Raw genomic sequence first — 12591 nt, 5'->3', positions numbered from 1 at the left:
GGGCAATGTGCCTGTAAGTCAACCTACAGCCCTCCTGCCAGCTCTGCAATATTGCTAGCAGCACGCCCTACAGGAAACAACCATCCTCTGCCAAAATCCTCTTCCTTCTAGGTCTCTCATCACAAGAGTGCGCAATCATCCTGAAAGAGTAACTCAGCATCACTAACGAGGGCAGCGGTCTCCTTTTATACCCATGGCTCCTGCCTTGGCTGTAACAGGAAGGTGCTCACAGGGAAAGAGTCTGCAGAGATTTTACCCTTGGCTGCATCTCTGCTGTCAGAGGAATCTGGAGAGCAAGCTGATGTTAGCACACTATACCGGATGTTATACCGACAAAGATTCAAACCAATCGTGAAAGTGACAATAGAGGACTGGGCCACAACATTATTATGATAGTTCACCCAGGCTGCAGATGGCTGCCACGAGATCACCGGCTCCATTGTGCTAGCCGCTGTAACATCACATAGAGACAAGTCTGCCCCAAAAGGGCTTTAACAAGCAAGAAACAGGACAAAGGGTGAGCAGGGGAAACTGAGGCATGCAGCAGGGCTATGACTTTTAGGTCACCAGCAGGTCAATGGCAGAGCTGAGAGGAGTCATTCCCCTAAGTGGCCTTAGCCCGCTGTCTTGGGCTTTGGGAACATCTCAATTATCCTTCCCTCACTGAAGGGTCAGAATGTGCATGTGTACAATGCACACATACGTCGGCTCTATCTGCTAAAGCAGTAACCTGATTCTGGATGAACCACAATGTTCTTTCAACCCATTACACCATTCCGAACCAACATGAGTTTCCCAATGTATCCTGTGGATCTCTTTCTCCCACCAAGTCTCTTACCCAGACGATGACACAGAGCCCCTGGCGGTCCCCCCACCAGGAAGGAGTCCCTGGCCAATTGCCTCAGATGATCCAGTTTTGTACATTCATTCGCTCTGCCAGTCCCTCCCCTCTTGCGGAGTTTGAGTTAGATGCCCATCTAACTTCACCAGCTCACAGGTGCAACATTTGTCTCTGCAATTACCAGCTGCTTCTCTGGCTCACTGCCCAGCACAAGGGCAGGTGAGCCAGCACAAATAGCACTTTCCCACCGCACACAGCTCTGCGACACACTTTTAACCAATATCCCCATTTCAAAACATGGATTACAGATAACAAAGAGATGGGGAGAAAAGGGGATTTAGAAAATACCAATTGGTGAATGAGGCCTTGATCTACACTCCAGAGTTAGGTTGACAATAAGGCAGCTTCATCAACCTAAACTCTGAAAGCGTCTCCCACAATGTCGTGGCAACAACCGATTAACCACTTCGCTACACCAACTTAATAACTCCACCTCCCACGAGAGGAGTAGATTTAGATCACACAGTTAAGGTCAATGCAGCACAGTAGACACTGCGTTACTTCACATTGACTTTAGTGCCTCCAAAGGTTCAGCAATGCCACCCACTGCCACAATGCCAACATTGTCACTGTTTAAACTCTGCTGTCTCAGCTGCAGGTATGCAAACATGCCCCTTCCCTTTTAAAGCGTCCACACATTTTGAAATTCCATTTCCTGTTTGTCGGCATGAGAGAGTAACAATAGCAATGCCCGCTGACCCTGCGGCTCCAATGCAGCAAACACGTCTCTGCCTGGGCTTACAATATAGCAGGGGGATCTCTTGGGTCTGGTGGGGAGAAGAGCTGTGCTGGCATACTCAATCCAGCAGTAGAAACAGCAACATATACAAGCAGATCCCCGGGGGAAAGGACTCATAGGGAACCCATAGCAGTGCTGTGTGGAAAAGCCAAGGAGCTGTGGCAGCATACCAGAAGGCAAGAGGCCAGTCACCCGGTGCGAGCTGCAGACATGCCGGCGTCTATAAGAAGCCGCATGCCCATCCTCAGCAGCCAACTCCAAGCTCCCTTGCTTGGGGGGAGCTGGACGACACACAGGCCCCCGCAATGCACAGTGTGATGTTACTGATATAAACTGGGACATAAGAAATGGGTTGAACAAAGGTCCTGTAGTGCACCAAATCCTATGTAAAGGGGTCATAGAAGGACCAAGACATGGTTACAGGTCACTGGTTATGATTAATGCTGTCCTGTATCATTGTAGTGAAGTTATGAAACGTGGCTTATACTGCTATATTTCAAACTGCGCTGTTTACTGGGAAAGATCCCAGAACCAAGTGGGTGGTACTCTGCTTAAGCCTGCTTGAAATGGCCATTAAGGAACCATCAGCTACAAACTATCCATTGAGGAGGCAGAATCCGCCTTGTAACTCAGGCAGCATGTGGCAGGGATTGCCCATTGACTGCCAGACTCCCATTTGCCGTAACTTTCCACAGTAAGAATAAAAGACTTGTTCTTACACTGGAAAGCCATATAAAAGGTATGCCTCATCTTCCATTTTTTTTCAGTCCTGCTTCTTACCTCTGAGGGACTTTGCTACAAACTGAAGTTTAACACAAGGGACTGATGACCCATCCCCAGCGGGGGATGTTCTCCAGAGACTTAATTTGACCTGCAGTTTACTCGATCATGCCTACAAAGCCTGAAACTAAGAACTTTTGCCATTACTATAGTAATTGTTCCATTTAACCAAATCTAGCTCTCATCTCTATCTTTTTTCCCTTTACAAATAAACCATTTAGATTTTTAGATTCTAAAGGATTGGCAACAGCGTGATTTGTGGGTAAGAATCTGAATGTTGTATATTGACCTGGGTCTGGGCTGGTCCTTTGGGATCGAAAGAGAACCTTTTTCTTTTAACTGGGTGTTGGTTTCATAACCATTCATCCCCAGACAGGTGCACCGTGGTGATACTGGGAATACTGGGAGTGCCTAAGGAAATTGCTGTGTGAACTTGTGGTTAGCCATGGGGTGAAACGAATTTCCTATTTGTGTCGGCGGTTTGGTTTGCTTCAAAGGTGGAAAAACCCCAGCCCTTGGGATGTGACTGCAACTGTTTGAGCCAATCAGTCCTGAATTGGCACTTTTCAGGTTGGGTCCCACCGAAACCACATTGTCAGACAGACAGTGAGGAGGAGATGTTGAATAAGGAAGATGAAGAGGAAAATATGGGGGAAACAGTGCGACCACTGATCCAGCGAGGGTGCTAGCCAGATTTTTTTCTGATGCCACAGCAGTCAAGCCAGTCCCTACCATCCAGCACCAGTGAGTGAGATGCAGGGAAAGGACTCGGTAATGTATGCAGTTTGCTTTGATATTGCAGGGACACATTGTCATTTTACTATTTTTTTATCAGGCAACCAAGAAGTAGTGAATAAACAAGTAGAGGTAGAGTTACTGTCTGCTTCTAATTCCCCTGTAACAGCTAGCAGAGGGGCCCTGCAGAATGGTTTTTTATGCACACCAGGATGTCCAATGAAACCTCCACAGAGATCTCTAAGGAAACTTTGCAATCCTCTCCAAATGTGTCTGGGGAGGGGGCTGTCTTGTTCGTCCACTGGCAGCGGACACTTTCCCACGCCACTCAGGTTCCATTACTTCAGACAGGAGCATTCGCAGCACACAGGCCTATAGCAGCACATGGAACCCAGCCTGCTCGGACGTGTGCAGGACCTGTTCCCTTTCACCTAATATTTACCCTCAGGAGTGAGCTATCCTAAAATCCCACCACACTGGAAACCAGTACCAGGATTCTCGGTTCAATTGCCGTATCTGCTCTACTGAATCCCCTATGTGCTCCCCCACTTATTGTCGCCAATTACCCTCCACCGGCACTATCTCACGATGGCTGACTGGTGCCCATGCTCTATGAATCCCAAAGGGAATGAGAATGTAGTGCTTGTATGTGTGTGAACAAAGGTGAGTGAATACACTCAAATAAGTCAACCTCCGTGCACTGTGTATTTTGCAGCTGGAAAATGTGGCCTTGAGATCCCTCCATCCACACCAGCGAGCAGCTCAGCCAGACAAGGATAGAAAAAAAAAAGACGCAGGACAACATGTTCCCAGAGATCCTGCAACTGTGGGTGCTGCCCAGTACGAGCAGAAGGCTTTGGAAGAATCCCTTGCAAAAAGAATGGAAGGAAGAGTGTGGAGGAGGAGAACGCCTCAAAAAGGATAGGAGACACCAGCAGGACACGATAGCAACTTTCAAGCGCCAGATGGACACGATGAAGACTCTTATAGACCTTCAGGTCAAGACCACCCATGCTGCACCTCACACTGCAGTCCTATCGATACTGATTCAGAATCTTCCCTATCCCTATATATAAAATATAGGAGTATATATATAACACACACACACAACACACACACGCTTCACGATATTACGAAGTGCAGAGCAGGCAGGCTATAACCAATCCTTGAGCAGAGAGCACCCAGCAAGCCTTATCCAATAGCAAAGGCACATTCAACAGTTATGCTGCACCTGCTGAGCCTGTAGTTAAGCTTCTTGCTGCGTCGAGGTGGGCCGGTGTACGGCTTCATAGAGCCACAGGAGCAAGGGGACAGACTGTGTTTCCCAGGATCACTACTGCATTTCCCACATCCCCAGTGGTAATCCGCCCATTTGGAAAGAAAATCCCTGCTGTGCATCGTTCGAATAAGAACCTGTGTTTTACAGATGTGCGCATCAATGCACCTCCCCTGAACCAGCCCGCGCTGATGTCGGTAAAAACATTCAGTGATCCACTAGCACTTGCAATACATAGACAAGTTAACTTTTTTCTGTTGACGTACTCCATGGCAAGACGGTTTGGTGCCAGATAGCAATATGCATGACAGCTTTGCCCCACCCACAGTTCGGGAACCACACTGGATAATACAGATAAGATTATGAGATGGGAAAACTGCATCATGGGACATTGACCCCGGCCCAGCACCCATGAGTGACTTCCTTTGCCCCCATGAGGCTTGCAAACCCTTCCCAAAAACATCTGTCCAAATGGGGGGTGAGGCACAGTGGGATCAGCCCGTGAGCAGCAGATATAAGCTGCGGTAGTTGTGCCTCCCCTAAAAAAATAACGAACAGAATAGTAAATACGGTCTCGGTAACAGCTCAGGCGTGACCCACCACACTACGCGCCCCCAGGCCTCCCTCCCTGCTTATCCACCGTGGCTCCCCAAGCCGCTCTGGGGCTGGGGGCAACACACCCACCCCCGCTGGTGCTTACGGGGCTGGGAGCACAAGCCTGGGCAATGACTGGAGGCACAGTGGGAGGCCTCTGAGGCTCAGGTGGGAAGAAGGGGAGGGGCCTCTGACAGAAAGGGGCAAGGGCTGGGGCTAGCTTCCCCCTACCAGCGGTTCACATGCCGCCCATGGGATAGATACCCATGGTGCACTGCTCTCTGCATCAAGGCATACCACTGTTTAAATGAAATGTGGTAATGGACAGGCAAAAAGCAATTTAATTCTGTATTCGTGTAATTAGGTCAACTAATTTTGGTAGTGTATACAAGGGGGGGGGGCGGGGGGGGGGGGGGGGGGGTGCCCTGGGAGAGAGATGTTAGAGGAAAAGAGAGAGGGAGTCAAATATTCTAAAAGGGAAAAATAATAGACTAAATGCATATGCAAAGGGAACACAGCAAAGGGAATGAGGGTGAGGAAAGACATCACAGCCTAGGGAAGGGAGGCTAGAGAAAAGGAAGAAGGAGAGGCTCAGGAAAAAGCAGTACTCCATGAGTTATATGTGTAGGAAGTTCGCTTAGTTCCGGAACTCTCATGCTAGGCGCTCAGTGGTGGTTTAGATGTTTCAAAGAAAAAACAAATCGAAAATTATCCCAGTGGGGGAGGGCGGAGGGGCGATGTCAACTCTGGGCTCCTACCATCCGCAGCTGCCACAGTCGTCAGGCAATTATAGGTACGGCATAGCAGCCACATCAATACTTGCAATCTCAAGACACTAGATGGAGCCAAGATTTTGACTTTATCAACCGTCCAGCCACATCAGGGAATGCCCTATGCCTCACTGCCCTGTCGCTAAGAGTGACCAGACAGCAAAAGTGAACCAATAGGGACAGTGGGTGGGGGTAACACAGGAAACCATAAAATCGAGAACTGTCCCTATAAAAATCAGGACATCTGGTCACCCTACCTGTCTCTCCTCTCTGGACGCCTCTGTGCTAGCCTTTAAATCAAGTGTGGGAAAACAGGACCTGCTTAGATCAGAGTAGGCCAACTTTTTGCCCAAGGCCACATCTGGGTGGAAAACTTGTAGCAAGGACATGAATGTAGGACTTGGGCAGAGGGTTGGGGTGTAGGAGGGAGTGTGGGGTGGGGGAAGATGTCCTGATGCAGGGCTCAGGGGCAGGGGGCTGTGGTATGGCAGGAGGGCGTGCAGAATTGTGCAGAGGGCTCAGGGCAGGGGGTTAGGGGGATCAAGGCAGGGAAGTTGGGGTGCAGGTTCCAGCCTGGAAGCCGATACCACGAGCTGCTGCCGGGATGCAATGGTGTCCAGCAGGCTTAAAGCAAGGCTCCCTTCTGTCTGGGCGCCCACGCCATTTTCAGAAGGGGCCCACATTTCTGATAGTGGCTCCTGGGGTGGGGTGGGGCAGGTGCTTGCACGTGCTGCCCTGCTTGTGGGTCCCACCCACAAAGCCTCTCATTGGCCCGTGTTCCCTGTTCTTGACGGCAATGGGAGCCGTGGGGGGGTCAGTGCTCACAGGCGAGGGCAGCCACACGAGCCCTCTGCCCCTCTCCCTCCCAGGAGCCACAAGGGACATGGTGCCAGCCACCTTCGGGAGCGGTTGCAGGCCCAGCAGGCAGATCTGGCCTGCGGGCCTAGTTTGCCCTCCCCTGTGCTAGATGATTCGTACTGTAGTGCCCCTGCTGTCTGGTCCTCTCCCTCCTCCCCCCGCCCTCTGATCTGCCATTGCAACCCATTCCAACCCAGCCATCATCCCTGCTCGCCCGCCGCTCCATTTGCACTATTTGACCAGGCCCGCAACTTCCCTCACTCGGCCCTACCCTACCAAGGCTGTTGGGAACACCCATTGCAGAGCACAAACCAGCCTGGCTCCAAGCCCCCAAGATGGACAAGCGTCACAGCACTGGAGCCTCTTCCCCCAGCTCCACACTTCCATGGTGCATCACCAATTAGACAGCTCCTCCTGGACTTGGAGGTGGGACAAAACAAACCATCTGAATTCAGCTGGTCTCCCTGCCGCACAAGATCAGTCTTTCGATCCCCTATGACACTGGCAGCAGACGGGACTATATGACCGAATGGGCTGCTCCCCTCTGGATTTATAGGGCTGCCCCACTGCTGCAGAATTCGCCTTTGCCAATGTTGCTGCACAGGGGCATCCATGAGACGGCTGCAGAAGCCCTGTGAACTCAAGCACGGAGGCCACTAGTGCTACCAACAATACTGGGCCATGGCTCTGGTCCTGCCCGCCAGCCTCCCCTTGCAGTGGGTGCAGGGGGAAACCAAACGACCTCTTTCCCAATGGTGTAGCAAGGGCTGCTGGGAGCATGCTTCCCTACCGCACCATGCCTGCCCTGTCCTTTGCTGCCAGAACATATCCCGCCTGCCCAGCATGCCCCTCCCAGAACCGCAGCCAGGTTTGTGACTCTGAGAGAAGTCTAAACCTACCTGAGTTTACACCCAAAGTGGGAAACAAACACTAGTCATGTTGAGGTTTTCAGCCAGGAATAGAAGCAACTGGAATGCAGCCAGAAAGACCATTCTTCTGACAGTCCAGCTGAAACCTGCAGATCTGAGAAGTGTCATGAGAACATCTGTTCTCAGAGACCCATAGAATCATTGCAGGGCCAAAGACTCTATTGTGGTTCATCAGTCCATCTGATGATGGCCAACTCCCCTGCCCACACCCAGCACGTGGGTGACAAGTAGTGTATTGCAGGAGCTGATCTGCCCCTACTGCTGGAGTTCTCACCCCACATTTGCCTACCCCCACCATTCATTCTGCCCCCTCGCCTCACCTCTGCTCCTCCTGGGGGTTTCCACCCCTCTCCCAGCCCTGGGAGGGCTGCAGAATGGACCTCTCTCCCCCTTCCAGGCTGGAGGAAGGGGGCAGCTCCAGAGCCTCTTCACCTGCCCTCTGCTCCTCCCAGACTGGATGCTGCAGGGAAGGAGCGGGGGAAGAGGGGCAGGGAGAGCAACCTTTCTGCCCCTGGTGCTCACAGGAGAGAGGCAGCAAAGCCGCACTGAGCTGCTGGGCTCTTTGCTCCTTCTTCCCCCTTGTGAGGCTGGGAGCAGAGGGGAGAGACAGCTGAGCAGGAGGGTCTCACGTCATTGCCAGATGAGCTCCAGCCCCCTCTGGGATCCCGACCCCCACACAACACACCCAGGAGTCGTGGCATGAAGGGCCTGATCCTGTTCCTCACCAGTCACAGCCCCCACTGACCCCAATGGGAATGGGACCTGGGCCTACGGCAGGCCTGTGCAGACTGTAACTCAGCCCAAGGTCTCACTCGGGGCATTGGACCATCATAGTGTCCCCCTCCCATCCTGAAGAGCCCCACACTGCCCAGCCCCACTCACCGGCTGGAGCGAGCACCAGCAGGCCCAGGATGAACAATGGCAGGGCATCTGTGTGCAGGGCGAGATCTCACAGCGAGTGGGGGGCAGCAGAGAGGGGAGAGCAAGGCCCCGCGTGTCCTTGGCAAAGGGATCTTCCCTCTCGGCAGGACTGCCCTGAGCTGAAAGAAAGAGACAACAATCAGCAATGACTGCCGCGGACAGCAGGGACTCCAGGCTGGGCCACCAGGAACAGAGCTGAAGGCAGGGCTGAGCTCAGCCCCCCTGGCACAGAAGAGTCGGCACATTAGCTCAGCCAGAGACCCGCCTCGGCCTGTGTCCTGCCACTACTTACATCCCTGAGGGCTTTAACTGCTGCCCATCACCGTGGCATCTGAGCTTCTTCCATGTACAACAGCAATAGCAAGGTCCCTAGTGCACATAATGGACTTTCTGGCACTCTTCCTTCTTGGGAGGGTCAAACTCGGCTTGCCTCCTGCATCGCTCAGACAGGCCATCGGCCCATACAGCCAGTTGCTCATTGTCTGGCCATTGGTTCTCCTATATCTAGTACTTCCTGCCTTGGCTGCACCAGCTCAGAGTGTGGGTGCATCCAGCTCAGGATCCCACCTCCTGCATGCTCAGTCCAACCACCCGAGATGGCTGTGTGGGTCAGACACTCGCTGGGATTCAGAGAGCTGCACTCTACTACCTGCTGCCACCAACTCCTGGCACAGCTCTGGCAAGGTCAGCTGGTCTCTCTGCTTTGGGAATAAACAGTCCTTGTCTTGTCTGGGGCAGGGGCAGTCTCTCCTGAGGCATGCGTATGGCGCCCAGACAAAGGGCCTCAATCTCAACTGGGCCGCTACATGCTCCAAAATGAAAATAATCCTGCCCCCGCAACGGCCACCGTTACCAGTGATGAACATGCGCTCTCTCACCCAATGCTTCAAAGAGGCCAGGCTTGTCCGGCTTCTTCCCGTTGGAACACATGCAATGGACAGACTCCAGCCAGCTTCGGAGCAGCCCAAGGACGAGAAGAGTCACAAGACCTCGGCTGGCACACAGGGACCCCATACATGTTATACACCGCGGGGGGCTTTTACCATTACGTACTGCTCTCCTCCCCCCATTCTTTCTCCTCTCTTCAGTCTCTGGGCACCACTTTCACAGCCTACCTCCACAGAGCAAGGACCCCCGAGTGGATCAGAGGTCTCTCCTCCAGGAGGCAGGCAGTCAATTCTCATGAGTCTCGTGCTGTCAGTGGCTTGCCCCAACTCCTGGAGTCAAACGAACACAGCAGATCTCGAAACTAATAACTATGTACTACGAACTATAAAAAATAAAGGGAAAGTTTAAAATATATATATCTTTTTTTTTTTTTTAAGAGTCCATTTCTGGCGCGACAAGCTGGAAAGCGAAACCCCCGAACGCTCAAGAGCCAGAAATAAGCTGTTATTGGTCAAAGGGGGATTTTTAAGCCATTCCAATTTATTTTTAGGAGGCCCAACTCAAGATCTGTGAATATGTGGGGCTGGCAAGGCTAAGAAGGGCTAAGCAGGCTCAGAGCAAGGCCTGGCAGCCCTGCTCGGCTCTAGGGTGCAGGCTGAGATACACGGGAAATGAGGCAGAACAGTGTGGGCAGTGAGAGCAATGGAGGCGGGGAGAGGTCAGGAGGGGAGCAAAAGAATCGTTGCCCTTTAAAGGCTTTGGTAGACCCATAACGCTTTCCCCTTCTCTTGGGCAGACCCTGGGGCAGGGGGCATAAGGCAAGGGCAAGGGAGGAAGCTCAGCCTCCCTCTCCCTGCACAGGACCCATCCCTTTAAGTGCTGCCAGGGGAGCCCACAAATCACTGGCAGAGTTTGCATTAAAAGGAAGGCTCTCCTCCCCTCCCCACCAAGGCAACCCCCAAGACCTTTGTCCATTGACACTGCTGACACTCGGGACTCTACAGCTGAAAGAGAACATGGCAAGCCCCAGATCGTGCCACAGCCTGGAGCCAGTGAGTCCAGCAGTCCCCAGCCCTGCCCTGAAATTGAATAGCCCACTGAAATAACGTACATTGATAGCATCCTAGAGCTAGGATCATGGCCTCGACTGCACTAGGTCTGTACAGCATACATAAAACAGCCTGGTGGCTACCTGACTGGCTTACAGTCCAAGGGATGGCAAAGGTCAGGCTGCAGCACAGATGGCTAGGATTCCACTTCTCCTGCAGAGGGCACTGGTTGCTGCCAGAGCCTCCCATCACCCCAGGCCACGTCTAGACTACGCGCCGTATTGGCGCGTTAAAAATCGATTGCTCGGGATCGATATACCGCGTCTCATCTAGATGGCGAATTATCAATCCCCGAGCACGCTTATATCGATCTGAAACTCCACCAAAACCAACGGAGTTCCGGATTCGACATGGCGGCCGCGGACATGATCCCGCGCAGTGAAGACGGGTGAGTAAATCGATTTTAATAATCGATTTCACGACGCTATTCTCGTAGCTGAAATTGTGTATCTAAAATCGATTTCGCGCATAGTGTAGACCTGGCTCAGTTAAAATGATCCTGGGACAGTTTGAGAGGCCAGCCCAGATATAATCATGTCACTAGCCTCCCACAAATCCTTCATCCTGCCGGCTTGAGCCCTAAGCTCGCCCTGCTGGGGAAGACCTGAGCACTTCATTTTCCACCACCTCTGCTCCTCTGGCCCTCATTTCCTGGTAGACAATGCCCCGACACTTAGCACAAGCAGCTTGTCCACTGCCTGAGGCCAATGGTCTCTCCTCCATTTATTCCTTCACTGCCACTACTGCGGATGCGTTGGTTGCTTTAATTAGATCATAGGGATTAGTGCACGTGGAAGACCAGGGGAAAAATACATATAACATAAAGCAAAGAGCTAGGTATTCTGGAGAAATTCAAATAGAACAGTGGCCCAATATTTTGGCCGCACCTCCCCTTTACTCGTCGCGCCACAAGCCAGGGCTGGGGCCATGCTGCAGCTGAGCCATGGCTGCGGAGTGGGCCAGGAGCCAGTGGCTGAAGCCAGGGCTAGAGCTGTCACTGGGACTGGGCCGGCAGCGAGACGGGACAGAGCAGGGCTAGGAGGCACTCTCTCCCACATCCCATGGGGGCTGGTCAGGCCCCATTGTGCCCCCTCCCCACAAATCTTCCTCTTCGGCCCCCTACGGGGGCACACCCCATAGTCTGGAGCCATAGTAGTAGAGCCTCAGAGTTAACAAACACCAGAGTTATGAACTGACCGGTCGGCCACACACTATTTGGAACCAGAAGTAAGCATCAGGCAGCAGCAGAGACACACACAAAAGTAATAACAGTACAGTACTGTGTTAAATAGAAACTACAAAAAAATAAAAGAAAGCTAAAAAAAGAGTTAACAAAGTAAGGATGCTGTTTCTGTGCTTGTTTCAATTAATTAGCTGGTTAAAAGCAGCATTTTTCTTCTGCTTAGTAAAGTTCAAAGTTTATTTCTCTGGGGAATTCTGTGCCACGCACAATGCAGCATTTTGCAGAAATTAACGTTGTGCACCCAGAATTTCGTCCCCCATAGAATGGGATGCAGTGCTCCTGGCCGCCACTAGGGGATGCTGGACCTGGCCATAGCCCAGCTCACACATAGAAGTTACTGCTGGGGGGAGAGGAAGAGAGCAAGAGGGTTCCCTGGCAGCCGCAATTCCCAGCATGCCTGAGGGAAGGAGAGGACAGCGCACAGGAAACTCCCTACAAGCCTGGATCAAGCATCGGCTGTGTCTCCCTCTGGATCCTGTGCTTTGGAGGGAAAGGGGGGGGAGTCTGGGCAAGGGGGGGCCCTGTGGCTGGGCTCTGGGGAAAAGGGAGTTTGGGAGTATTGATGGGGACACCTGGCTGGGCTGGAGGGGAGGTGCAAAGGGGGCAGAGAAACAGGAACTGGGTAGTAATGGGGTTTCTTGAACTCTCTACTCCTGGGGAAAATTTGTGTGCATCTGTATGTTACAGACATAGTTGCTATAAGTATTTTGAAATAAAATTACAAAAAATATGAATGGCATCATTATGTAGTTATTTTGACAAACTAAGATATGTGCACAGAATTTCATGTTTTGCACAGAATGCCCCAGGAGTAAAAGCTGTACTAAGTCAACTCAATGCCTCATATT

General features: G+C 52.0%; 1 protein-coding gene and 1 pseudogene across 1 annotated transcript in view; both read left to right on the top strand.

The window, feature by feature from the left end:
* Positions 1 to 5999: 5999 nt before the first annotated feature.
* LOC116822600 (COMM domain-containing protein 4) overlaps positions 6000 to 12591 on the top strand; it is a 65989-nt gene continuing 59397 nt past the window's right edge. Inside the window, exon 1 of the mRNA XM_075069499.1 lies at positions 6000 to 6004. Within this exon, the coding sequence (XP_074925600.1) occupies positions 6003 to 6004 (2 nt within the window). The 5' untranslated portion in view covers positions 6000 to 6002. The remainder of the gene's footprint in view (positions 6005 to 12591) is intronic.
* Positions 10851 to 12591, top strand: part of LOC142047280 (zona pellucida sperm-binding protein 3-like) — a 46704-nt pseudogene continuing 44963 nt past the window's right edge.

The sequence above is a fragment of the Chelonoidis abingdonii genome, chromosome 9 (genome assembly GCF_003597395.2).
Source record: "Chelonoidis abingdonii isolate Lonesome George chromosome 9, CheloAbing_2.0, whole genome shotgun sequence".
NCBI lineage: Eukaryota > Metazoa > Chordata > Testudines > Testudinidae > Chelonoidis > Chelonoidis abingdonii.
Note: the sequence above shows the minus strand (reverse complement) of the source record. Positions and strands in the feature narration are given on the sequence as shown.